Source organism: Doryrhamphus excisus, linkage group LG8, assembly GCF_037039965.1.
Source record: "Doryrhamphus excisus strain RoL-2023G ecotype Guam linkage group LG8, RoL_Dexc_Guam_v1.1, whole genome shotgun sequence".
NCBI classification, from domain to species: Eukaryota; Metazoa; Chordata; class Actinopteri; order Syngnathiformes; family Syngnathidae; genus Doryrhamphus; species Doryrhamphus excisus.
This window is the reverse complement of record NC_136364.1, coordinates 14,368,930-14,394,639: the sequence shown is the minus strand read 5'-3', so window position 1 is coordinate 14,394,639 and position 25,710 is coordinate 14,368,930. Positions and strand designations below refer to the sequence as shown.

General features: G+C 39.7%; 1 protein-coding gene across 7 annotated transcripts in view; it reads right to left on the bottom strand.

Moving 5' to 3' along the window:
• Positions 1-25,710, bottom strand: part of plch1 (phospholipase C, eta 1) — a 50,575-nt gene that overhangs the window by 4,288 nt on the left and 20,577 nt on the right. For 4 of the 7 annotated variants that reach the window (XM_058079508.2, XM_058079510.2, XM_058079509.2 and 1 more), the window contains exons 4-22: positions 25,338-25,467; positions 22,538-22,708; positions 19,764-19,857; positions 16,862-17,065; positions 15,415-15,535; positions 14,029-14,200; positions 12,321-12,428; positions 10,342-10,497; positions 9,832-9,894; positions 9,048-9,142; positions 7,723-7,820; positions 7,445-7,624; positions 6,074-6,181; positions 5,761-5,885; positions 3,312-3,396; positions 2,743-2,889; positions 2,379-2,458; positions 2,196-2,255; positions 1,538-1,925 (exon numbers count right to left, since the gene is read on the bottom strand). In XM_058079508.2, coding sequence (XP_057935491.2) covers positions 1,538-1,925; positions 2,196-2,255; positions 2,379-2,458; positions 2,743-2,889; positions 3,312-3,396; positions 5,761-5,885; positions 6,074-6,181; positions 7,445-7,624; positions 7,723-7,820; positions 9,048-9,142; positions 9,832-9,894; positions 10,342-10,497; positions 12,321-12,428; positions 14,029-14,200; positions 15,415-15,535; positions 16,862-17,065; positions 19,764-19,857; positions 22,538-22,708; positions 25,338-25,467 — 2,585 coding nt within the window. Of the gene's footprint in view, positions 1-232; positions 261-1,537; positions 1,926-2,195; positions 2,256-2,378; positions 2,459-2,742; positions 2,890-3,311; positions 3,397-5,760; positions 5,886-6,073; positions 6,182-7,444; positions 7,625-7,722; positions 7,821-9,047; positions 9,143-9,831; positions 9,895-10,341; positions 10,498-12,320; positions 12,429-14,028; positions 14,201-15,414; positions 15,536-16,861; positions 17,066-19,763; positions 19,858-22,537; positions 22,709-25,337; positions 25,468-25,710 lie in introns of all 7 variants that reach the window. The other 3 variants (XM_058079511.2, XM_058079512.2, XM_058079507.2) reach the window with 3 other exon arrangements.

Genomic DNA, 25,710 nt, shown 5'->3' with positions numbered 1-25,710 from the left:
ATTAGGACTAAACCACTGCTTCTCTGGGGTGGGGGTAACGAAAGGCAGCGGGGACTATACTCATAAAGTAAAGTACTTTCTTCAAAGTTGACACAGTGTAAGCAGAATAGCAAATGGTGAGCCGAGTAGGTACGATGAATAGAAAAGGGGCAAATCAGACTACACCAGGAAGATGCAACATTGGTATGTTTTGGAGCGATGCAACCTTCAGACAAAAGGCATTTTAGATTACCTGCAGGAACATCCTAGTCAGTTCTCTACTATAAAGAAGGACAGGACATGAAGATGGGACAGAAAAGGCAATTTTAAGGCATCATGGAGAGCAGGTGGTAGTCAGTCAGTACTTGTTAAACTGTTAGTACTTAAAAGAAAGTTAAAAGAAATTAAAGCAGAAGGATTAGAGAGCAGGTTAGATCTAGTAATCATGTATGAAAAGTAGTAGAGTACAGTGAAAGCAACACAATCCTAGAAATTGAATGTATTTCAAAACATATACTGTAGGAAATGCAGAAAATAGCAATAATCTATTAACACATTTAGCAGCTGTACAGTTTTAAGTTAAATTTTAACATACTATTGTACAAAAAGAAATACAATTTGAAACACATTGGTGAGTCTATTTATATTATTTAACACGATACGTCATACTTTGCCGCACACATCCCCTTCTTATTATTATCATTATAATATTATTATTATCATCATCACTTTAGCCATATTACATAGACATAAAATACATAAAGTCAATTCATTTTCTTTTGCCATCACTTCTAAAAAAAAAAAAGCAAAACTCGAGAGTGTGGTGTTAATCTTTCATATCCTAAAAATATGCTGAAAACTCATTCAGCAAAAAATTGTCCTGCAGCATTTGAGGCTTATTTTTTCCCAGAAATATTTGATGGAACTCCAAATTGTTAGACTTTAGGGCAGGGGTGTTCATACTTTAACAGGCAAAATAAATAAATAAAAAGGCATTTTATATGTATTTAAAGTCACCTCTGTGTTAGCTGACAAAAAGCACATTTTTTATTAGTATCAACATTTCAATTTACTGTTAAGAATGGAATATTTTCCACTCTTTTATGGATAAATAATGCACTTGTTCACAACAAGATCACTAGGCCTTTCACACACACACACACACACAACCACACACACACACACACACACACACACACACACACACTTAGGGGCTGTCCACACGGAACAGTTTTCAGGTCAAAATGACAAAGTTTTTGCCATTTATTTTACATTTATTATTTTAGCCACAGATGCTCTGATCGATCAGCTACCAATCAGTTGATTTCCTTCAAAAAATCATGTGATTGACAAATACTAACAAATGCTTTTCAACGGCGATCACAAAAGCCTGCGGCTCGTACTAAAGCAGCCTGTAGCGATCATCGCAGGCAGTGTACTGTCCTGACAATACACCTGGCGATGTTGTAATGTTAATGGTAAAATAATAATATTTCAAACATAAATCGTAGTTATAATACAATATGTACAGTATACGATGTGCGTGTTAAATACCCACCAATGATTGCGTCTGCCCCAATCTCTCGCTGTTCCTTGTCTCCAGAGCAAAGGGTGAGTTGTCCTTGCAAAAGCCTGTCTAAAGGCATGGAGAGGGGTCTGTGGGTGAGGGGGTGTCGGGTTTGGGACTGTTTTTCCACCACTGGCTCCTTCCCTGATACGCCCTCCACCGCCGTCTCTAGGCCTGCGCTGTTCTTGTGGTCTGACATGGATGCCACAGACTCAGACAGCGCCATTTTCGTCTTCTTCCGACCCTTAGCCGGAGCACTGGCTGTGCGTCGGAGGAGGTGATCACTGATAGAACGCTTGCGAAGACCTGCGGCGGTGGTATCCACAGAGGACTTGGAAGAGCGGTTGAACAAACCCCGAATGCCTCGCAGTTGATTTCCCTGGAGAACAGTGGTAGAGAATAATAGGGAAAACTAGACTGTGATTTTTGTTACTGGAATGATTATCATTACTGTCTTCCATGCATTTATATGCACTGCCAATAGATGACCCCCTTATGTCACAGCAAAACATGTAAAAAGCCACATGTGGGTTATGAAAGCATGCAAAATAAGTCTTTCTATGTGACATACAAACAATTAACGATGAACACAAACTGCATTTTGTATTCATGCATTTACTAGTTGGTGCAGCACCACACATCCAGATACCTTGTTAGATCCTAGAAAGTGCATTATGGTAAAGCTGGGATTCAGCACTAGAGGACTCCACTAGAAAGACAAAGGATCCAAGTGGAGAGGCACACTTTTGAGAAAAGCGCATTCCCCTCAGGGCAATATATTGAGTCAAGTGGCTCATGTGGGGGGGTGGGAGGAGGCCCACTTTACACTCACTTTGCCGTAGACGTCATGCACTGACACATGCACAAAGATGGATGCCTCAGTAAGACCCTCTAGGTAGACATGTCTGTAACCTGGCGAGAGATTTAAAAGGAGAGTGAGGCCAAGAAAACAGCAGAAATAACCCCCTCCAGGAGAAGACGTCAAACAAATCAACTCAATACAAAAATTCACCCTGCAGCTTTAAGAGGAAACATTTATTTAAAAGTGATAGCATCTCTTGTGGAGTCTGTCTAATTGAGTGAACTATTCAAGTTATGACGGGCCCGCCAGTGATTATTTGACAAGCAGCATCCTCGCTACAAAGTTCATGTCAATTGCTCACATTTTCACACGCAAACAATGAAGAATCACAAACCAGGCATGAGGCTGCTGAAGGCAACAGTCCGTTGACCGATAAAGTCTCGCCCGATGGGGTCATGGTCCCAGACGAGGAAACGCACCAAAGCCACCTCAGCCATGTGAAGCGTAAAGGACAACGTCTCCTCCCATACAGGGTTGAAACCTGTGGAGAAGATAAAAATAGTCTATGTACTTTTTAGGAAATCTCTCCAAAACTGTTCCTACGGCACAAAAACCATTGGCTGCATTTAATTCGTTGATCTGACTTTTGAACCCATCGGTATCTATAGATCTATATCTGTAGTGGAATATACACTACACACAGCCAAGTAATGAATCATGAAAAAAAGCTACAGTGTGTTAGTGTATGGAACGGCTGGAAGTTAATAGCCTGAAAAGGTTGCATGCTACACAGCGAAAAGGTCAGGAGATAATATCAAGGCAAGACAAGACTTAAATGATGTAACAACATGGCTATAAAAAAACAAACAAAAAAAGCCCAGAGGAGTGAGTCATTTGAAGCGAACCAATGAGAATAATGATCAATTCGTGTGTGTATCTACCCGTCCGCTCATCTATACGTACCATTGTCATCAACCACTCTTGTCTGCTCCTTGCAGCAGTCAACAGGCAGACCAATTATCTCCACTTCCACAAATGGATCAATAATCTGTAATAATAATAAAATGATCCGTTAGTCACGTAACGATCAATTCCTTGAGTTTTTTTCTTTTTATTATTATTAACAAAATTTAACATGAAGCATGCCTGCAAAGTCTTGTTGTGTAGAACTATCAATACAAATAATGTATCATTCATTCATTCATTCATTTTTACCGCTTATCCTCATGAGGGTCGCGGGCGTGCTGGAGCCTATCCCAGCTGTCTTCGGGCGAGAGTCGGGGTAAACCCTAGCCTGGCCACCAGCCAATCATAGGGCACATATAAACAATCAACCATTCACACTCACATTCATACCAATGGACAATTTGGAGTCGCCAATTAACCTAGCATGTTTTTGGAATGTGGGAGGACACCGGAGTACCCGGAGAAAACCCATTCGTGCACGGGAAGAACATGCAAACTCCACACAGAGATGACCGAGAGTGGAATCGAACTCGGGTGCCCTAGCTGTAAGGCAGCCTGCACGCTAACCACTCGATTGCCGTGCAGCCAGAATATAATAAATAATATAAATAAGTCTAAATAAGACTATTTATTTGATGGTGCAAATCAGGGCTGACAAATAACTACGACTTTTAATCTAATTAATCATTATTATTCTCCATTAGTAACTATGTTTGACATTGTATTTTATTGACATAAAGATAAAATCAACAGGATTACATATTTAAAACACCACATAATTTAAGATGAATTCACTGTTTAGAGTTTATTTTCCGGGATTTCCCAGCATACTTGAATGCAGCAACTTGTAGGAAGTGAATGATAACAATATCTTATTGTTTTTGTTTGTATTTCCGTTCATTTAGACCACTCATTCATGCACAATACAGATGCGGTGATGATCGGAGTGCCGGCGAACACATCAGGAGGCAGTGTAGCGGGAACGACGGACTGTAAGTCACACCTTTTTTCATGGTTTGGCTGATCCTTTGGTTCTTTTACTCCCAAGCGACATACAGTATACGTGATATATTTATTCTCTCAACGACAGCCACGAGAGGGCGCTCTTGGTTTGTTTGCCAGTATCTTCTACTCTTATCACAATGTACAATGTAAACAACAAAGAGAAGACCACAAATGCCCCCCCCCCAAAAAATCAGATTAGTTACAGATTAGATTAGATTAGATTAGATTAGATTAGATTATATTAGATTAGATTAGATTCAACGTTATTGTTATTGCTCATGTCACAGGTACAGGGCAACAAAATGCAGTTAGCATCCAACCAGAAGTGCAAATTTATAAATACCTTATTAAGAAGAAAAAGAATAGAGTTGTAAATGGACAGATATATGTACAAACTATAACAGGCTATGACTATGACACGGTGTGGAAATATAATATAATATAATATAATATAATATAATATAATATAATATAATATAATATAATATAATATAATATAATATAATATAATATAATATAATATAATATAATATAATATAATAATATAATAATATGTACAATAGTGCAATGAAGTGACTATGATACAGTGTGGATATATACAGGGATATAAATGACTATAGTATGGCTATTGCAGATTATAAACAGTTTATAAACAGATACATTTTATAAACAGATTATATACAGTTGTATGGTGTTGGAATTGCACTGCTGTTGATGTGTTCGGGTCAGAATAAAATGAGAAAAGAGCATCGGGCTCTTTGTGAAACACCGTTCCCCCAATCAAAACAGAGGTGTGGTTTGCCTTAATGCACATGGGTTAATTACGCAAAAAAGTGCTAAAAATATGCGAGAAATAAATGAGTTACCGCTATTAACATGTCATATTTGACAGCCCTAATATTTACATTTTGTACAGGCAGACATTTTGGCTGGACTTAATGAAGTGTCCCATGAGCGTACATGACATTGCACATTGTTGTCAACAATATCATTCCTTTTGACTTTCAAATGATACAATTCAAGAAGCAATACAAGCAGTTGATGTTTGCTAAATACAACGATGAAGAGTCTTGAACCAGTCATGATGTGCTATATATATCACTATATTGACACTTACTATGGTACCCATTATGTCATCGTATGGTCATATCACCTCATACTCCGGTACGGGACAAAAAAATAAATAAATAAACAGCTTAAACTATATTAGGAAAGCAGGGGGTGAACAAATGTAACAGTTACTGATTGTAAAAGTAGCAGATGGAGGGGTAGGATTTAATAAGCTTTGCTTCTTCCTACTCCTTTTGGACATGTGGAACTGGGAACTGATTATGTGATGCATTCAATGGTAATCTGATGCATGTTCAAATGAAATAAAACCATTACCATTACCATTACCAAATAATACTTGTAGAATATATGAATGTGTGTGTGTGAGTACCTCCCCACGGTCCCCCAGCATGGAATCCGGAGGTTTGGGCAGCTGCTGTCCACTAATGACCTTAAGAACAAGCTGCTTCTTGGGGTAAGCTGGGAGTGGGTCATCACTAAATGGGTTGAAAGTCCCTGCAGGGGATGCAAGACATCACAACTTTCATGCACGCCAGCACTCAATGTTCCCTTCTGTGCAGACACAGGGACTAAAGTAACATGACACTAAACGCAGCATTATGGGACCTGAACCATCCTTTGGCTTTATCACCTCCCAGTGTATTTAAATGACATTTCAGTTGTATAAATGTGTGTTGCAGTACCTTTACACATGGGTGGGGGCTTGAGGACGTAGCCGATACCTCCATTCACCATGAACTTTGACCTGTTAAGCTGCATCATTCTGCCCTCAGTCTGGTAGTTTAGGGCCACTGAAAGGAAAAGATGAGTTACATCAACTTGACAAAGTGTCACTATTTTGGACCATATGCTGATTCATTAAAAGCAAAGGGTCTCTAATTGTGGCTGTAGGAGAGCTCTTCATGTATGTATTTTTTTTTATTAACGCCACAATATGACAGTAGCTGCATTTGAAACAGTTGTAAGCATCCTGCAGCTTTATCTACTTCTGCATGTGATTCCAAGTGTTGGCTGTGCTACTCAGCTAGCAGTGTGATATATCATGTTTCAAATGCAGCTACTGTCCTATTCTGGAGTTAATTAATTAATTAAAGTTAATTAAAAAAATACATGAAGAGTTTCTTTACAGCCACAATTACAGACCCTTTGCTTTTGATGTCTTAATATTAGGACTACATTTTCATAATATCAATTTTTTCCCTCTTTTTCACCATCTTTCTTCACCCCCCCAGTGAGGACAAGTGGCATAGAAAATGGATTTTTCCTTCTTTGTTCTTCTTTTCCTTATTTTTGCTTTTGTTTCTTTCTTCTTAAATGATCTTTGGAAATGTTCTTTTCTGAATATTATAACTATATTCCCATAATATTATAAAGTTTTTCACCAACAAAAGTTTCCAGAAATGGTAACTGGATTTTGTTTTGCATCTACTATTACAAATTTTAAAAATGTATAAATTTTTTACTTACTACTTACTATGTTGCTAAAATTACATTTTACCTCATACTATTTGGAGTTAATTGTCATTAATTTGTTCCTCGTAATATTTGGACTTTATTCTTTAAAATTATTTTAAAATGTTTTGGCTTATTCCCATATTTTGACTCTCATAACATTTTTACTTTATCTGCAATTTAATTTTCCAAAAATTACAACTTTATTCATTGTTTTCATCATTTTTTTAATACTTTTTAATTTTTATTACATTATTTTCTTAATTTAAAAATAAACAAGTTTGTTGAGTATTTCAATGCAAAATAATATCCTCATTAGATTACAACTTCTTTCTCTCTTAATATTTTGGCTTTTTAATTTTTAGTTTTCTAATAAAAAAAATGTAATTAATAAAAAAAAATGCTAATGACCCCTAGGTTGCACTTTATGCACTTTAGACACCCATGCTTTAGCCTATGGTGTCTGGATGAGTTAGTTGTGTAAAAGGCGAACGTGATAAGATAATGTTTGACGTCCCAATAGTTGAATCTGTACGTGACGTGACGTCAAAGGTGTGTTGATATTACTGTCACCAGGCAGGCGGGCGGGTGACAGGTCTCACCCAGCTGACAGCCAACGTTCCAATAGAACTGTGGGTTGAAATTGGAAGAGTCGATGCGGTAAGCGGAGGGATAAATTCGTGACAGCTGCCTCTGATTGAAACCCAGGAACTGTTCCGCTCTGTGATTAACCAGAGACTGGGCTCTGGTCTCGCTGAATGACAGAACATCACCGGGCGTACCTGGAAAAAAAAAAAAAACGGGCACGAGGCGTTTTAAAGACAAGGGGGCTTTAAAATTGCAGTGCCACTATTATTATCTGCCAGGCGTTTGGTTCCACCTTCATTCAGGCACTCCTGTGAGGCAACGGAGTTGGTGAACACCACCAGGTTGGACAGATCCCGGCTCAGTTTCATCGTCTTCCTCTTTCTTCCGCCCCTAAAACAACGGCCAAATGGCAACATGAGCAGAAAAAATCAGGACAGTCTGAGAGACTCCAATGTGCGAATATTTGTTGCAAATTATTAGGTACACTTGCACAATCTCATGAGGACGAATACAAGGTTTTTAAAAACATCTGTCTTTACAAGAATAATAATGCTGGGGTTTCCAGTAGCCCTTTCTAGGGTGAAAAAATTTATTTGGTAAGTTCAGATAGACACCACGCCATCACAATAAAGCAGTGGAATGACGTAATTTCTCCTATTCAATCAGCAAAGACAGGTTTGCAATAATAATAATAATAATAATAACTTTGTTTGCAATAATTTATTATCTGACTGGTCTAGACTTCAGTTTTGTAAAATTAAGTTTTTAAAATGTATTTTATTCATTCATTCATTTTCTACCGCTTATCCTCACGAGGGTCGCGGGGGTGCTGGAGCCTATCCCAGCTGTCTTCGTGCGAGAGTCGGGGTACACCCTGAACTGGTGGCCAGCCAATCACAGGGCACATATAGACATTCACACCCACATTCATATTCAATTTATTTTTTTTATTTTGCACTTTGCACTGTTGCACTTTGAGATCATTCATTTGATGTCAAGTGTGTTAGAAATTACATTTATTATTATTATTTATTATTATGATACAGGGAGGGAAAGGGATGAAGGAGGGAAAGGGATGAACGAGGGCAAAGAGGAAGGGAAAAAAAGAGAAAAAAGAAAAGGAAGGGGGTAGGGGAGAAAAAAATCACTTTAATGGGCATAGTAATGACAATTGGGAAGTAGTAAGATCAGAGTTTGACTATTTAATGTATCTACAATAACAATTTGCTTTTCTTTACTTTTTCCTTCTTTTGTTTGTCAGATATCTCACTGAAACCACACCATTGATGCTTTTCTCCTCATGTTAGTTTATGGTGGCTTGTGATGATTGTTCTGACTATCCTGTGGATTATAGGATGACTAATGAACTGGTATCTTGGAACATGGCTGCGTGCCTTGAACTGGGGGAGGGTGGCTGGCTTTTGGGGGTTGTTGGGTCTTTTAGTGAATGTTTTTGTTGAGATGATGTTGGAAATTGGGCGGTTAGGAGGTGAGACTAGGTAAGTTTTGACTACTTCCCACTCCTCTTCGAACAAATGTACGTAAATATACAAATGTATAATCACCATAAGTCAACAGTGATTAGATGTGTTTTGTATGAGGTAGGTCAAAGGTCACCTGTAAAACTGTCCTCCAGCATCCTTCCCGGATGTTTCCTGCTCATCCTCCTCCTTTTCCACACTTTGGCATGTCAGCCGGGATTTAGAGTGCCTCTGGACAACACACACACACACGTTTACTTGTTTGTATTTCAATGCATCTTCTGCCAAGAAAGAGCCATAATTAGCACATATGCAGTCTTCATCAATGTAGCAATTTACATGTGCTGATGTAAGTGGATATTTTTTTAGGGTTATGTAATTACTGTCAGTGTTTGAAAAGGTGGGCTGGTGCCTCCCAGTTGAAGAGCGGTTGAGAAGAGGCCGTGGGTCACAACAATTGCAGCATTGCACCTTAGCATGTCGTTTAACGATGCATTGTACGCACGCTCAGATGCTCACACGTGTGGGAGGATGAATAGTTAACGTAAACATGCAACTGCGGGTAAAGAAATTGATTCATAAAGTAGAGTCTGGGTGCTGTAGTTGTAAATACTGTAGATAGAGCTTCAGATTTCAAATGTTGTTGCCTGGCTCCTGTGTAATAATAAATAATAATAATAATAATAATGTGGAGTTATTAATTGAGCTAAATACATAACCATATTGAGCAGAATAGAAGAACAATGAACATCAGACTCTTTTTTTTTTAAGGTATATGTGAAATTTCCTCTTTCTTTATGATGTCTCGTGTTTCATTAGCAGCTAATCTGAAGCTGACCTCCGTCTAACGAATCTTTTGAGAAGCCACACCATACACATCCGTTCAGACAAAGAAAAGATCCTCCTTCCATGAAGCTCACCTTCTGTTTGAGCGTGGTAATGAAGGACCTGCTTTGGGATTTCTTCAGAACCCCCCTAGAGCTCTACAACACACAGAAGAACACACTAAGAGTCTTTATATGTGGAGGAGCATTTTGGCGGGGACCTAAAAAAACACAATGAGTCACTCAGTCGCTGGTGGGTCCACATCAGCCGTCAGCCAGCAGGATATATACGTACACGGAGAGTGGAGGGAGGGTATTAATTAAGGAAAACAACACAGGAAGGAGAATCGCTGGAGAGAGAATGTAGCATCAGTGCAAAAGACAGTGGAAACCTTGCTCACATCCAATAGCATTCAGGAAACACGGGCTTCTAAAAATAGCGCAGAGTGGAGATAAAATATTAAATAAGGCTGCAGACTTTTGGTTTCACGTCACTTTGGAGGCTTTTTAACATGTTACAGGACATGAAGCTAGTGTATTGTAAACTGCAGTGGATCCAGCTTCTCTGGCGCCTCATGGGATGACCTGGTTTTGCATGCGTTTTACCTGCCGGAGGTTCTTCTGGAGGCCCTGGTGCGTGGCCCTCAGCAGGGCTCTGATGCTAAAGCTGTCAGTGTCTTCCTTGTCTCCGATGCGAGACTCCTTAAGGAGAGAGTCCAGTTTCTTTCTAATGTGAGACTCCACTTGGTGATGACCGTTTCCCTGCGAGGAATGACAGAGTTAACCAGGAAGAGCGACTGAACTCGCCTCAGCTAGTATGTTTTTGTTTTTGTTTTGACTGCATTCCCCCGGTAGAGTAATGCCATGCCTTGTTGTGTTATTAATACACTGCATGTATATTTTATCACTAAAACATCCTTGCTAGCATCCTTAGCTTGCAAACAACCGAAACCGGAAGTCAGCTATGTTGCTCGGCTATGATGTCATCAGCGGTTGACTGTTAAAAATACTAAAAAAAAATGGCTTCATGTGTATAAAACAATTATAAATGCATACATATTGAAACCATGACCGTTCCCAAAGACACAGATAAGTGTGGCAGTGAGATCAACTTCCTCTTCAACACCACCCTGCTGTTTTGTCATTCTTGAATCCAACAGTGTTCCAATAGTGGGTTACTGACGTGAGAAAAACGATTGAATTGAAGAAATAACTCACGGCAACACAGGGAGGTGTTGATCTTGCTGACATATCATGTCTTTGGGAACAGTGATGTCTTCAATGAAAGTAAAAGTAACATTTATCCCTTTCATTCCTACTTTATTTGCATTTGGAATCGTTTTCTTATCATTGTAAAACTATAAAAACGTGCTGTGGGACTGTTTTTTGTGCGTAGTAAAAGTAATAATGCTCAGTTTTGATTGACACTGTTGTATACTTTTGACATGAAACAAAATAAACAAATCCTGCCCATATAGGACATTCTACCTCCACCATCCAAATTCATTATACTGCACTTACACAGCACTCTGTACTCCGAAGCAATTAAAAATAGTTTTGTTGTGCGGGAAGCAAAGAAGGAAGGAAGCAATTATCATGCATTTCAGGCCCCTGGCATTAAATTTCACAACACAGCCAAAGATGCGTATCTGGTCGTGCTTTAATGAGCTCCATATAAAAAGCTCTCGTCAGTATAGGAACCTGCTACCGCCCCTTTAAAAAGGCAACGATCATCCAAAGTGGCATCTGCGGCCCAGCGCCTCCGGCTAAATATGGGAGGACGACGGAGTATTTAGTCACACGGGGGAACCATCTGACAAAGGACTGCAATGCTCTGGCATTTTATATATGCAGGGAAACAAGACACAGGGGTATCCCAACATACATGAGGGCACGATGGGGAAAGTCATTATCAACAATAAGTAGGAGCGTGGATGAGATGCTATGACAGGGTTTGTGTTTCCCTGGTTTAAGATCCATGATCTTTTGGAATCAGTCGTAACAATTCTAATGCACACCAGTACAGTTTGGGCTGCACGCAGACCTCACAGCTAGGAGACCAGGGTTAAATTCCACCCTCGGCCATCTCTGTGTGGAGTTTGCATGTTCTCCCCGTGCATGCATGGGGTTTCTCTGGGTACTCAGGTTTCTCTGGTTACTCTGGTTGTTTGTCTATATGTGTCCTGTGATTGGCTGGCGACCAGTCCAGGGTGTACCCCGCCTCTCGCCCCAAGACAGCTGGGATAGGCTCCAGCACCCCCCGCGACCCTCGTGAGGAAAAGCGGTAGAAAATGAATTAATTAAGGATGCACTGACAATAAAGAACTATTGTATTCTATTCTATTCAAATTAGAGTTGTCAATGAAGATAACATGGATGTTTTTGGAATGTGGAAGGAAAGCGGAGTACCCGGATAAAACCCACACACACACACACACACAAGGGGTGAACATGCAAACTCCACGCAGAGATGCCCAACCTAGGTCTTCCCATCTCTTGACTGTGTGGCCTACATGCGTACCACTCGTACACCGTGCGGCCTCATTCAAAACTAGCATTGACATTTTTAGGACTTTAGCCCTCACGTTACTGCTTTTGAGCTTGAAGTCGTCCTCAATTTCGTCTGCGCTGTCATCATCGGAGACCTCGCCTTCTTCAGCATCCGCAGACAGATATGCAGGGAGACGCTTGCCCTGCACGGAGAGAAACGGGCATCATTGGACGGACACAAACACATTTCTGTTATTCCTCCACATTGTGTGGACTCCCACATGTGCTGCACCTAAATATAACAAGAGCAAAAAAGAGGCGGAATTGGGCTGTCTCAAAATGATTAATGTGAAGATGCATATAATAGGGCACATTCCTGCACAATCACATAAATGTACAATCTGCCGCAGATTGTCAGAAAAGCTTCCAGAGAGGCTCTTCAAGCCGAGTGGGAGCCCATTAGCCAGCCATTCCAAAGGTGTGAGTGGGAGTGGAGCTTTTCTGAGCTTCTCCGCGCAAAATCAATGGCAGACTCTAAGCTTCCTGTCTCTTGGCAGCCGACATCCCCGCCCTCACTTTTAAACGACACCACAATTAACACTTTTCTTTATCCTGTCTCATGACCTTCGGGCACAGTATCCTTCTCAGAAGACTGGTAAGAAGCTCTCCATCAAATGTTTAAAAAGGAGCAAAAGGCTTTGTAGGAAAATCAATAATGCGCTCTCTCTTTTTGGACCTATATGCTTGGGAAAGATAAATCCCTTCCAAGGAAACAATGCAGCAACTTGTTCTCTCTGTCACTATAGGAGTCGATACCTCAGACTTGTCCTTCAAAAATCTACATTATTGTCATCAGGCACAACCTTGACCATTGTGTGCCTCATTTGAAAATCAGTACATATGTTGAAAACAGACATGAAAAAATATGTCTCCCATTCCTTGTTTTTGCATTTTGAACGTCTATTTAGAACCCCCTTGATCCAACAGTGCTAAATGTTCATTATTGCTATTTTTCAACTGGTATTAATATTTTGTTGCAGACTTTACAATCCATGCCTGGAGATTCTACTGTTGTGACACAAACAACTTCCTTTTAGTTACACCCAAGCACCTTTGGAGCATTACATGCTTGTGTAATGCGTGCCAGGGGTCTATTGAGAACTGAATATTTCATTTCCAGTTAATGAAAAACTGGATTATTTATGCACATTTAGGCAGGGATTTTTTTATTTAGTTTTACTTAACAAATCAGAACGGCGTATTTAAAATATTAAAAGCGTTTTTGAGCATTGGATGATTCACTGTGATTAATTAAAACACAAATTATAATTGCTGATTCATTACTTTATTGTTGGTTGCCATTTTTTTTTTTACAAATGTTGTTGAATTATCCTTTGTGTGATTTTCCATTTTTAAAAACACGCACAAAGGATGCGATTCCTTCCACCGAAATAACTGCATAGCTACATTCTATCATAATGTTTAACAAGCATCTTTATTAGCCAGGATTTGACACCCTACCAAGCAGAATAATTATGTGAAATGATGCATGCTAAAGTACTAGCCATGAACCTAAACTGTGTGGTGATTAATGCTGCTACAATGTAAACATTTAAATTGATTTCACAACGTTTTAGACAGCTTGGATATGTTCACTGAGGTGTGCTCACTTGTGTTGCCAGTTGCCAATGGCAGTGTGGTGACTTATTTACAGTGGATAGCAAATCAATACTGCTATACAATCTTTACGCTGACTACTCTAAAGCATATCATTGCTGTAGTACTGGCATCTTCCGTCCTTACTTTGATAAGAATCTTTCCCAGCAGGCTCTGAGGGCTGGGTAATGTTGTGGACTCTCTGCTGAGCACATCGGCAACATCCAGCTTGTCTCCAAAGACTTCTCTGAGATACTGAGCGATCTTCTTCTGCTGCTGGATGCTGCAGTGGTTCTCTATGGACAGAATGACAGGGTACCTGAAAGACAACAACACATTTACATTCCTCTCACAAAACAGGAAGCAAATGATTAAAAGAATAACATCACAGCTGCAGCGACACCCCTTCACCTCTATGGAGACGTGGTGGGGGATGGGGTTGGGGGGGGTGTCCATCTGGGCTTTCATTTAGAGAAGTGACTTTTTGGCTGCACAGTAGCGCAGCTCAAATTACAGATTTGTACAGCTTTCCCTTGGAGGGATGCATACTAGCACCCCCAAACCCTTGAGATCTATCAGTCTGGAAAAGGTTATAAAGCCATTTCTAAAGCTTTGGGACTCCAGCCAACCACAGTGAGAGCCATTATCCACAAATTGCCAAACATGGAACAGTGGTGAACCTTCCAAGGAGTGTCCGTCGTGCAGCCCTCCAATAATAATAATAATAATAATAATAATAATAATAATAATAATAATAATAATAATAATAATAATAATAATAATAATAATAATAATAATAATAATAATAAATATTATATCCATATTATAATAAAAAAATAATAATAAAACACGTTTGTCTATCTGGCTTACACTAATATTGACATTTGTTTGATGATCTGAAATAAATAAGTGTGACAAACATGCAAAAAAAAGGAATCAAGAAGGTGGCAAACCTTTTTTTCACACCTCTGCAATAGTTGCCAAACAAGCATGCAGTTCTATTTTAGTCCCATCAAGCTGCCACTATAGCCTGTATTTGAATCCACTGCCATGGTGGTGCCTGTGACTTTAAATGAAAGAAATGGCTTTGTAATGGCGCCACTGGCCTCTTAAGCAGAGCCAGCGGACGTGTGAGTGAGTCAGCCAATGTGGCGGAAAGCGGCCGCATCAGTCCCACTGGCTGGGTTCTGTTGGACCCAGCAAAGATAAAAGTCCTGAGGGGATTCTGAAGAAACACTCGTGAGCAGATGGCCTGGTTTGGTAGCTAATTATTGCCAATTATTATTGTTGATTTACAACACCAATGTACGTAAGCCTCTCAGATTTAGAGAAGGTTCATTATTCCAGAGTCAATAAAGACGCATGCAACATGATTCCTATGGAATAACGCCATCGTATTTCCAATTAGAATGGGAAAAGCCTTTCGAGTGGGTTGCATCACGTTCCATAAAACAAACAGACAGAGTGGATAACTGCAATTAAAATGGTGTATTTGCAATTCAATATACTGCATCACGCATGTTATTCACTCACTGGTTATTGATGAAGGCATATTTGTTGATGGTCTCTATGACGGACTTGAAGGCGATCTTGGACGTCAAAGTGTAGCCGTGCTGCACCATGGGCTCTCCTTCAGGACCGTCCCAACAGTCCACTGCAGAAGCAGAACGACAAGATTGTACTTCATTGTGCAAAACTGAAGCCACTAAAGTTGAATATTTCATGATATATTATTATTTAGGGTTAGTGCAGCAGCAACAACAATATTTTTTTTACAGTTGTTAGTAACAGCAATAATTAAATTATCTGATTTACACTGCATGGTCAAAAATATCAGTACACCTACAACATGGGTGGCCATTGTAAACGTGATGTTTATTGTACAAAAGACTCCTTGTTATACCCTGTTCTGTTCTGGTTTAATTAGGCTGACATGTGTGCGGGCGTAACTCGGAATTACTACACTGGTCGGGTACCTGAACGCACCGCGGTAGCCGCTAGATTCGTGTTGATGTGCCCACACGGACGTCGTGGTGGATGATATATATAGCTGTGTGCGTCTATAAACGTGAGTAAAGTTTATTATCACTCATTTAATGTTAGACGCCGCCGATCTAGTTCGCTATTGTAGTGTTTTGTGCCATTATGTCCAGCCGTCTGGCTGGTTGCTAACTGCCTGTTAGTTAGCCTCGTTAGCATCGCTACTGTGTTGCGGTTCAGACGTGAACGCATTGCTAACTAGTATTGTTTTGTGTGCTTGTTCCCACACATAAACCACACACACACACACACACACACACTACACTCACAAGTTCCCATGCGCCGACGTGTTACAAATAAATAAAGCAGCCATCAAGCTGGATGTGGACGTCCCTCATTGCTACTGCACTCACCTGAACAGAATTGCTGTCCTGACCCGACCCTGACCCTGGAGTGATTGCTGACCATTGCTGCACCCAATTAAATTTATAGTAATGGTAATGGTTTTATTTCATTTAAACATGCATCAGATTACAATTGAATGCCTCACATAATCAGTTCACAGTTCCACATGTCCAAAAGGAGTAGGAAGAAGCAAAGCTTATTAAAGCCGACCCCTCCATCTGGTACTTTTACAATCAGTAACTGTTACAGTTGTTCACTTCCTGCTTTCCAAATATAGTTTTTTTAATTTTTATTTTTTAAATTTTTTGTCACGTACCAAAGTACGAGGTGATATGACCATACAATGACATAATGGGTACCATAGTAACTGTCAATATAGTGATATATATAGCACATCATGACTTTTTTTTATTTTTGTTTTTAGATTAAAAAAAAATGTATTTTATTTTTGTCATGTACCGAAGTACGATATGACCATACAGTGACAGTTTTTACAGTGACAAGTTTACAATGAAGTCATAAGCGCCATCAATGCTGACTGAGCACTTTGCTTCTTATGGAAACTCAGAAATCAAGATCTTCCATCCCGACTCACCCTCCACGCAGCGGCAGCCGGACTGCAGCACCCAGGCGTACATGTCGGTCTTGGAATGTGAGAGGAGCTGGTCACCGGTCAGGTAGGTGTTATGAGAAGAGGCGATGAAGTAGTTACACAGAGGCTGATCCATGTCCTGATTGACCTCATTGTGCAAAGGGTTGAAAATGTCACATGTTGGACTTCGCATGAAACTTGTAAAACCTGCATGGAAACATCAGGGATGCAATATTGATGAGTTAATAAAAGCCATTTGATTCTATTTATTATATTCATGTCAACTGTAAGTATTAAAGAAAGACACATTTCTCCATCAGTCGATTGCATGTTTACAATCCTAACTTGGAAATAATAGACTATGGCTATACTGAACTCAATATTCTTCTTCAATAATCTTCATACATTTTCTTGTCGCAATATGACTTTATTCCCATAATCCTTAGACTTTATTTCCATGATATTTTGTATTTTACAACCTTTTCCCCAACCTAATGTTCCAAAATGACAACTTTGTTGTGTTTTGCTTGCTTACAAATATATTACAACTTACAATATTAGTACGGATGCTCCAATCAATCAGCCACCAATTAGTATCGGCTGATATCAGTGAAAATTTATGCTATCGATATCGGGACGCATATGAAAGTATATGTGTTGTATACAGCATTTTTGTAATATCAGTTTTCACGATTGGCAAAAAAAATCTGATCCAATATCATATTTTTATGCTGATATTGGGCCGATAATTATCGGTCATCCGTAACTCTTTCATCAGTTTCTGCCTTTTTTTTCCGTTCTTTAATAATCAGCAGTAGAACATGGGCAAGCTTCAGCCAAATATGCCTTCTCAACAAAATGGCTTTTTGTGAAAAGATACATTGGCAAAAAATTTTGCCATTTATATTTAGCCACAATGTCTAAACAACAATGCCACGACATAAGGACAAAAAATTGTTGTTTTACATGAAAACGCTTATTTAAATAACCATTTTTTTTTACAAATATGAACTATTTACAGTTTTCACATTTGAAACTGAACTGAGTGTGTGCACGCGGTAAAATTTCCCTTCAATGTGTAACCTTGGTGCAACACGGCAAGATGCCTTTTCACTTCCTGGTTGCTGTGGCGCATGTATTTCTATGGGGAAGATGCAGGCCAAGGTCATATAAAATGCACTTCTTTCACTTTTTTTTCATTTTCGACATGTTCTCTTCTATTTTATGCTAATGGTAATGGTTTTATTTCATTTGAACATGCATCAGATTACAATTGAATGCATCACATAATCAGTTCACAGTTCCACATGTCCAAAAGGAGTAGGAAGAAGCAAAGCTTACTAAATCCTACCCCTCCATCTGGTACTTTTACAATCAGTAACTGTTACATTTGTTCACTTCCTGCTTTCCTAATATAGTTTAAGTTTGTTTTTTGTCCCGTATCGTAGTACAAGGTGATATGACCATACAATGACATAATGGGTACCATAGTAAGTGTCAATATAGTGATATATATAGCACATCATGACTGGTTCAAGACTCTTCATCCTTGTATTTAGCAAACATCAACTGCTTGTATTGTTTCTTGAATTGGTTCAACGTTGTGCATTGTTTGAGTTCCTTACTCAATGCATTCCATAGTTTGATTCCACATACTGAAATGCTATGGCTTTTTAACGTAGTCCTAGCATATAAGTGTTTCAAATTTAAATTTCAGAGTTTCATAATCACTTCTTTGTGCTTTTTGTGCAAAATAACATAAAAGATGTACAAACTAACTAACTAACTATGCTAACTATATGTTTCTTCCACATATTTTTCTTACACAATTTTGCACGTTTAAAAAGGTGGTGCATCACATCCACCTTGTCGTTGTAAAATAACACCATATCAATACGGCGTGGCAACATGACAAGATCTCTTCATCCATCTCCAACCCAAGCACAAGGAAGTGATGGATGTGCTTCCCTGTCTTTGTAATGGTAACGCATGAGGACCCACAAGAGCGAAGAAAGCCTTCATTCACCCCGGCGGCATGGATGAATGAGACGGGAATATCAAACGGATGAGAGAACTGCCAGAGTCAGTCGGTTGGAGGTGGAGCCCGTTGTGGTGGAGAAATGGAATCAATGCAGATGTGTGAGAGAAAATGCATTTATCTGGGCTGGACATCCATCTTGTCACACTTGCATTAAATCCTTGCAATATTAGCAATTCTTATGACGGGAATATTCCATCTGATTTGCGGTTATCGTGCTGAGAACAGGTTAGGTTCAATAGCATGTGTGTCACATTGTGGGCCTGTAGACATCACCCGCCACGGCGTGAATGCACGACTCACGGCGCCTCCTACGATGACATTAGTGTCGCTCCTACACCTTCTCGTCGCCTCCAGCTGGCTGTTTTCACTCAGACTCCCCAATTTTCTCAGGCCTCTTCACTCTGTCACCTCCCTTGCAAGTTAGCCTTCAACCTGCAAGCAGCCTGCCTTGCCATGACAGTGCAAGGAGGGGGCCGGCTGGCGAGCATTTCCGAAGACTAAATTATTTATAGACAAAAGTATTTGGACAGCTGGCCATTACGAAAATGTACTAGTTCCTACTTATTTTTTGCAGCTGTAAGACTTTCTACTCTTCTGGTAAGATTTTCTCCAGGATGTTTGAGTATTTTTGTCAAACGCCGGCGAAATCTGGCTGAATCTTTTCTTCCAGAGTATCAATAGAAGCTAGCAGTGGTTAGCTTAATTTCGGACGCCAAGTAGTTGTGTGTGTGCATGTGCGACGGGCTGGATTAGTATATTTTCACCACATTGTGTTTTAATTATTTAATGTCAGGAACTTTTTACAATGTCCAATGATGATGTGCAGTGAAAGAAAAATATGAGAAGCACGTTTATTTAACTTACCCTCGATTCCCAGGACACCTTTTTCTTTGTTCTCATCCGCCGCCTCAAATTTGTTGATGATTTCTGCCACGTATTCTGGGGTCACATTGACCATCTGCGGAAAGAAAAAACATTCGCACAATGCCTTGTTTGGTTCTGTAACATCATATTCACCAAGGCTAATTTATAAGCATATACACTCCTGATGAAAATGTTAAGACCATTTGAAAAATGGCATGAATGTATATTTTGCACTGTAGGATCTTAAGGAGGTTCTAAGTAGAGCAAAAAGAATGGGAGTGGGACGGCATTATAAAACAGCCAACCACTGTCTGGAACTGATTTTTCTAAACTTCCATTCCCATCCATCCCCACTGCTCCTATTGAAGGATCATGATGGCGCCCTCTCCACAATCTGGAAAACATCTCAGGTGGGATCTCCTTGTCATGCCAGTAACGTTAGATGCCATCAGGACCGTCAAGAGAGAATAAAACGTTCTTCCACTTTCCAAAGCCTTCTCTGGCAGACGTGGTCTGATGGTTATTCACCAGTAACAACCTTCATTCGGGCCAAGGATGATGCTGTGTCTTGACGGACAGCCAATAGGATCCTCCGACTCAGGGTTGGTGATATTTTTAGGGGCTACCACTTGATTTGTTTTTTGTTTTGTTATTTACTACATCGGCGGGGGGTGCACGGCGGTCGAGTGGTTAGCGCGTAGACCTCACAGCTAGGAGACCAGGGTTCAATTCCACCCTTGGCCATCTCTGTGTGGAGTTTGCATGTTCTCCCCGTGCATGTGTGGGTTTTCTCCGGGTGCTCCGGGTTTCCTCCCACATTCCAAAAACATGCTAGGTTAATTGGCGACTCCAAATTGTCCATATGTATGAATGTGAATGTGAATGTGAATGGTTATTTGTCTATATGTGCGCTGTGATTGGCTGGCCACCAGTCCAGGGTGTATCCCACCTCTTTTTTTTTGTCTCACTTCCATTCCTTTTTTGCATTTTGAATCTCTACTTAGAAGATCTAATAGTGAATAGTCCAATAGTGAACACAAAATGCAGCTTTTAATTAACTCTTTAATTGAAAGTTCTTATTAATGGAGAAAAAAAAGACAAACCTACATGGCACTATGTGACGAAGTGATTGCCCCCGCCCTCCTGTTAATATATAACTGCGATTAATTGAGATCTATCAGTATGGAAAAAGCTTATAGAGCCATTTCTAAAGCTTTGGGACTCCAGCCAACCACATTGAGAGCCATTATCCACAAATTGTGAAAACATGGAACAGTGGTGAACCTTCCAAGGAGTGTCCGTCGTGCAGCCCAATAATAATAATAATAATAATAATAAAAATATATCCATATAATAATAATAATATTGATAAAATTAATAATAAAATGTGTTTGTCTATCTGGCTTACACTAATATTGACAATATTGGCAAAATGTACATGCTTGCCATTTTTCAACTGGTCTTCAAGAGCGTATGTTTAACTCTACATGTACTGTATGAATATCACATGGAATCAAGGCATGGAAAAAAGGCATCAGTCTGTCCGACCAGGGAGAATAAGGAGGTGTTCATGTATTCATATTTAATTGTTTCGATATGGCCCCCTTAAACTCCCAGCATATTTCCCTCTGTTACAGGCTACTATTTTAAAAATAAATCCTGATATATTTAGACTCCATTGTCTTACAGAAGAGAAGAAATGAGAGCGTCAGCAACATAAAGATAAACGCCCCGCAGGAAGAAAGAGGCCATGCAGCAGCGATCTCATTTTAAGTGTGACAGATTGTCTTCGCCAAGTCCTCCAGATGGAGTAATGTGTTCAACTATGGAGAACATGATTCTAATCAGACCTGCCCTTTTTCTCCCTTGCTCTGAAATTGAAACATTGCTGAGGAGGAAGTAATCCAGGAGTAGTTATCCAAATTTAGTGAAAAATTAATTAGGATGCAACTATTTCAGTTTACTTTTTGTAAATTTCGTTCTCATAATTATGGATTTTTTCCCATGATATTTTGACTTTATTTCCCACAACCTAATTTTCCAAAAATGACAAGTTTATTCATTATTTTGTTTGTTTTCATTGTTTTCAATTCTGACTTTATTTCAACTATATGCTTAAAAAAATCATCCTCCTAATATTATGAGTTGTAAAATTAAATTATTTTCTTGTTACAGTGATAGTAAAATATTTTGACTTTATTGTTGGAAAATTATCGCTAATTAGTTTTTTTTAGTTTTTAGTGAAGTTGTATTTTCTCTTGTAATTTTTTTTTCTTGTTAGAGGGATTTAAAAAAAATATTTTGACTTTATTCTATTACCACTGATTTTTTTATTTTTTTGTTTTTTGTGAAGTTGTATTTTTAGAAAGGCTGCGCTTAGCACGCAGGCCTCACAGCTAGGAGACCCAAGTTCAATTCCACTCTCGGCCATCTTTGTGTGGAGTTTGCATGTTCTCCCCGTGCATGCGTGGGTTTTCTCCGGGTACTCCGGTTTCCTCCCACATTCCAAAAACATGCTAGGTTAATTGGCGACTCCAAATTGTCCATAGGTATGAATGGTTGTTTGTCTATATGTGCCCTGTGATTGGCTGACCGCCAGTCCGGGGTGAACCCCGCCTCTCGCCCGAAGACAGCTGGGATAGGCTCCAGCACCCCTCTTGAGGCTAAGCGGTAGAAAATGAATGAATGAATGTATTTTTAGAATGTGCCACAGTCCGCACTTTGGACACCTCTATTGTAAACCAAGCCCAAGCCAAAGTAATAGCGCCCCCTACCTTCTGCTCACTGCGCAACAGGTTGGCCAGCTCGTCGGGCGTCAGGTGGTCCTTCCTGTCGCTGTAGGCCATCATAAGCAGGAAGAGGTCCCGACGCATGGACATCATCTTGTAAAAAACGGAGAACTCCTCGTATGTTAGCGTGCCCTGCTGATCGTCCGTGTCTGCTTCCTGAGAGCGGGAGGAAGTCATGACAGTCAGTGAGTTAGTGAGTGAGTGAGTGAGTGAGTGAGTGAGTGAGTGAGTGGGTAGGCCCATAAATGTTGCACGGCATGACATATTGATAACTGGAAAAAAAGCACAAATTCATTTTTCACCAGCTTCACGTCTGACAGCACATTTGGACTCAAGATGTATTAATATGATCGTAAATCTTCACCAAGGTTTTTCAGTTATCAATCTGTAGCCGATCGATCGGAGCACCTCTGGAATAAAGTCGTAATTACAAAAGGAAAACCTCTTCTACGCACAAAACACCATAGTGGCCCTTGCATATTTTTTTTTGTATGCGGGCCTCGCTGGAAAAGGTTTGGTTGAAAAACATGATCATCGTCAAAAAAAAAACCTCTCGCGGGGAATCAGGATGGGAGCTTGATGTCATATGACCTCTACAAAGTGACGTGGATGTGTTCGACACAAACTGTGTGGCCTATGTAGGCACCACATTTTTTTTATTTGGTGGGTGCATCTTAAATTCAGGTGCACTCACTAGTCTGGAATTTATGGTAATTCATTTATGGGATCGCGTTTGTAAGCACAAAACCTCATCCACCATCCCTTGTCGATACAGACTGTACCTTTTCTTTCTTGTATTTCTCCGTGTTTTCCCTCCTCTGCTCATATCTTTGGACATCTTGCCTGAGGACCCTCTCAATACGCCTCACTGGTCTTTCCATCCCGCCACCTCGCTCCGTCAGCTTCCCGGGGTCCCCCGCTACCACATTACCTGGATTCGACACTCAATCTAATAATAACGGCTAATACCTCCATCACAGGCCCCATAAAGAAGCTTGCTATGTGCACAAAAGGGATTCGGTGGTCGATAGAATCCACATACAAGGTTTAACCAGGAATTTCGCCCGTTTTACAGTTCAAAGCTCAAGCAGTACTCGTCAAGACTCACTGTATCAAAACACCTTTGTTGTTCAAGTAAGCAGGCATAAGTGCATTTCATCTGCTTGCCATGAAATTAAGATCTCCTGTAAGATAGGCGATAAACGCACCACCCCGCCCTGCATCTTCTCCTTTCTCTGCAATGAATTATTTTTATGGCATCATTTTTCACAGGCCAAGGCCGTGAAGCAAGGCTTTTTAAATCATGAGGCCAAAGCATTCAGCGCTGTTGTGTATTTCAGGGGTGTTTTTTAATTGGCCCACAGATTATTGTAAAAATGGACTGCAACAAGAAAGAAAACAAAATGTAAAAATTTGCAATAATTTTACAAGAATAACATTGTGATATTATGAGAAAAAAATAATGTTATTTTAGTTGGAATATAAATATTTTAACCCTAAGTCCTAATATTATGAGAAATTAATAAAACAAAATAGAGCTACAATTTTTGGAAAATTGCATTGTGGAAAAAAAATGATAACCAAGGCACATACTATATATTTAGAGTAGTTACTGAGGAACTAATGAAAAAGTGCGAAAATGATTTATGAAGAAAGAAAGTTGAAGTTGATATTAATAATAGGCCTTTTCACCAATATGACAAAGCTGAGAAATATATACAGTTCAAGTTCTTAGTGTAGCTACAGGTGTTGCTTTACAAAATATCAAAGTTGCACCCCTTCATTTTTTACTATGTGGCCCTCTGGAAAAAAAAAACTTTGGACACCCCTGGTCTATGTGATTAAGTGAGATGTGTAATGCAAAATACAAAACTGCAGCACTGCACAATCCTCCTTGGAAACATCCATTTCTGACATTACTCAGTGTGACGTTTGAAATATTCAATATTTTTCCTCTCCCGTCTGAGTGGCTCTCCAAGCTAAGAATATATCAGATTGTTCATGCATGTTGAATTATGTTAAATCTAAAATAAAATATACTACCATAATAATGAGAGAATTGTCATGAATTATTCTGATGATGGTGTCATTGCGGCCAATATATTGTACACCCCCAGCACACATTATTACACATTATTAATATTTTTTTTTTAACTGGCCAGCAGCACGGAGCCCACAGGGAGGCCGACAATATTGCAGCGCTCCAATTAATGCTTTGGTTAGATGCAAAGCCTTATGGGATCATTTTAAACTCACATTGGTACATGTTGGTATATTTCTGATGTATAATTTTGGAGTGTTAAGTTGCTGTGTGATGAATTTAGTGCTGTTAGTGTTTAGTCTTAAGTTCTGACAAGTTTAATTTCTTGAGTTTTGGTTCCACAATGGCGTGCTTGAAAGAACTTGGAAACATACCAGAAGAGAGTGACAAATTGAACAACTTGGTCATCCATGGTCAAATTGTGTCAAAGACAGAAGGAAAAAGCTTAAATGGTAGCGCATCTACGGAACCACTCGTCCACCGTGCAGCATCTACATGGGTTGCTTTACAAAATATAATGGTGGAAAAGTTGAATCCTTTCATTTTTCACCATGTGGCCCTCACTGGAAAAACTTTTGGACACCCATACTTTATCAAGTACAGATGAAGTCATGTGATCCCATTCTGCTTTTAAAAGCAGCTTATTTGATACAGAATTGGATCTTGCAAGTGTACCTAATGAAGTGCCAAGAACGTGTATGGGATTCTGATCATGAAACATGACAATGCAAAGTTGAGTGTCACCTGGAACATTTGCTTGACTTTCCTCCGTGGGAGGTTAACGTTGAGCTTGTGGAGGAGCTGGTAGATCTCATCAATGTTCAGGAGTCCGTCTCCATTCTTATCCGCCTCCTCGAACGTCTGCTTCATCCACGTCGCACGTGTTAAGGACGTTTGTCAAGTGGGCTGAAGTTCAAACTACGCTTAAACTATGTAGCTTTTCTACTCATCTCAGTTGCTTCAGAAGAATAGTGTCGTGAGAAACTGCCAAAACCAAGCCACACTGAATGCACCAGTCATAATGAGACACACTAACAAGCAACAACAATGGAGCCGAAGGAGGGCAGTGCTTCCCATACTACATACATATATACACATACATATATGCATACACATA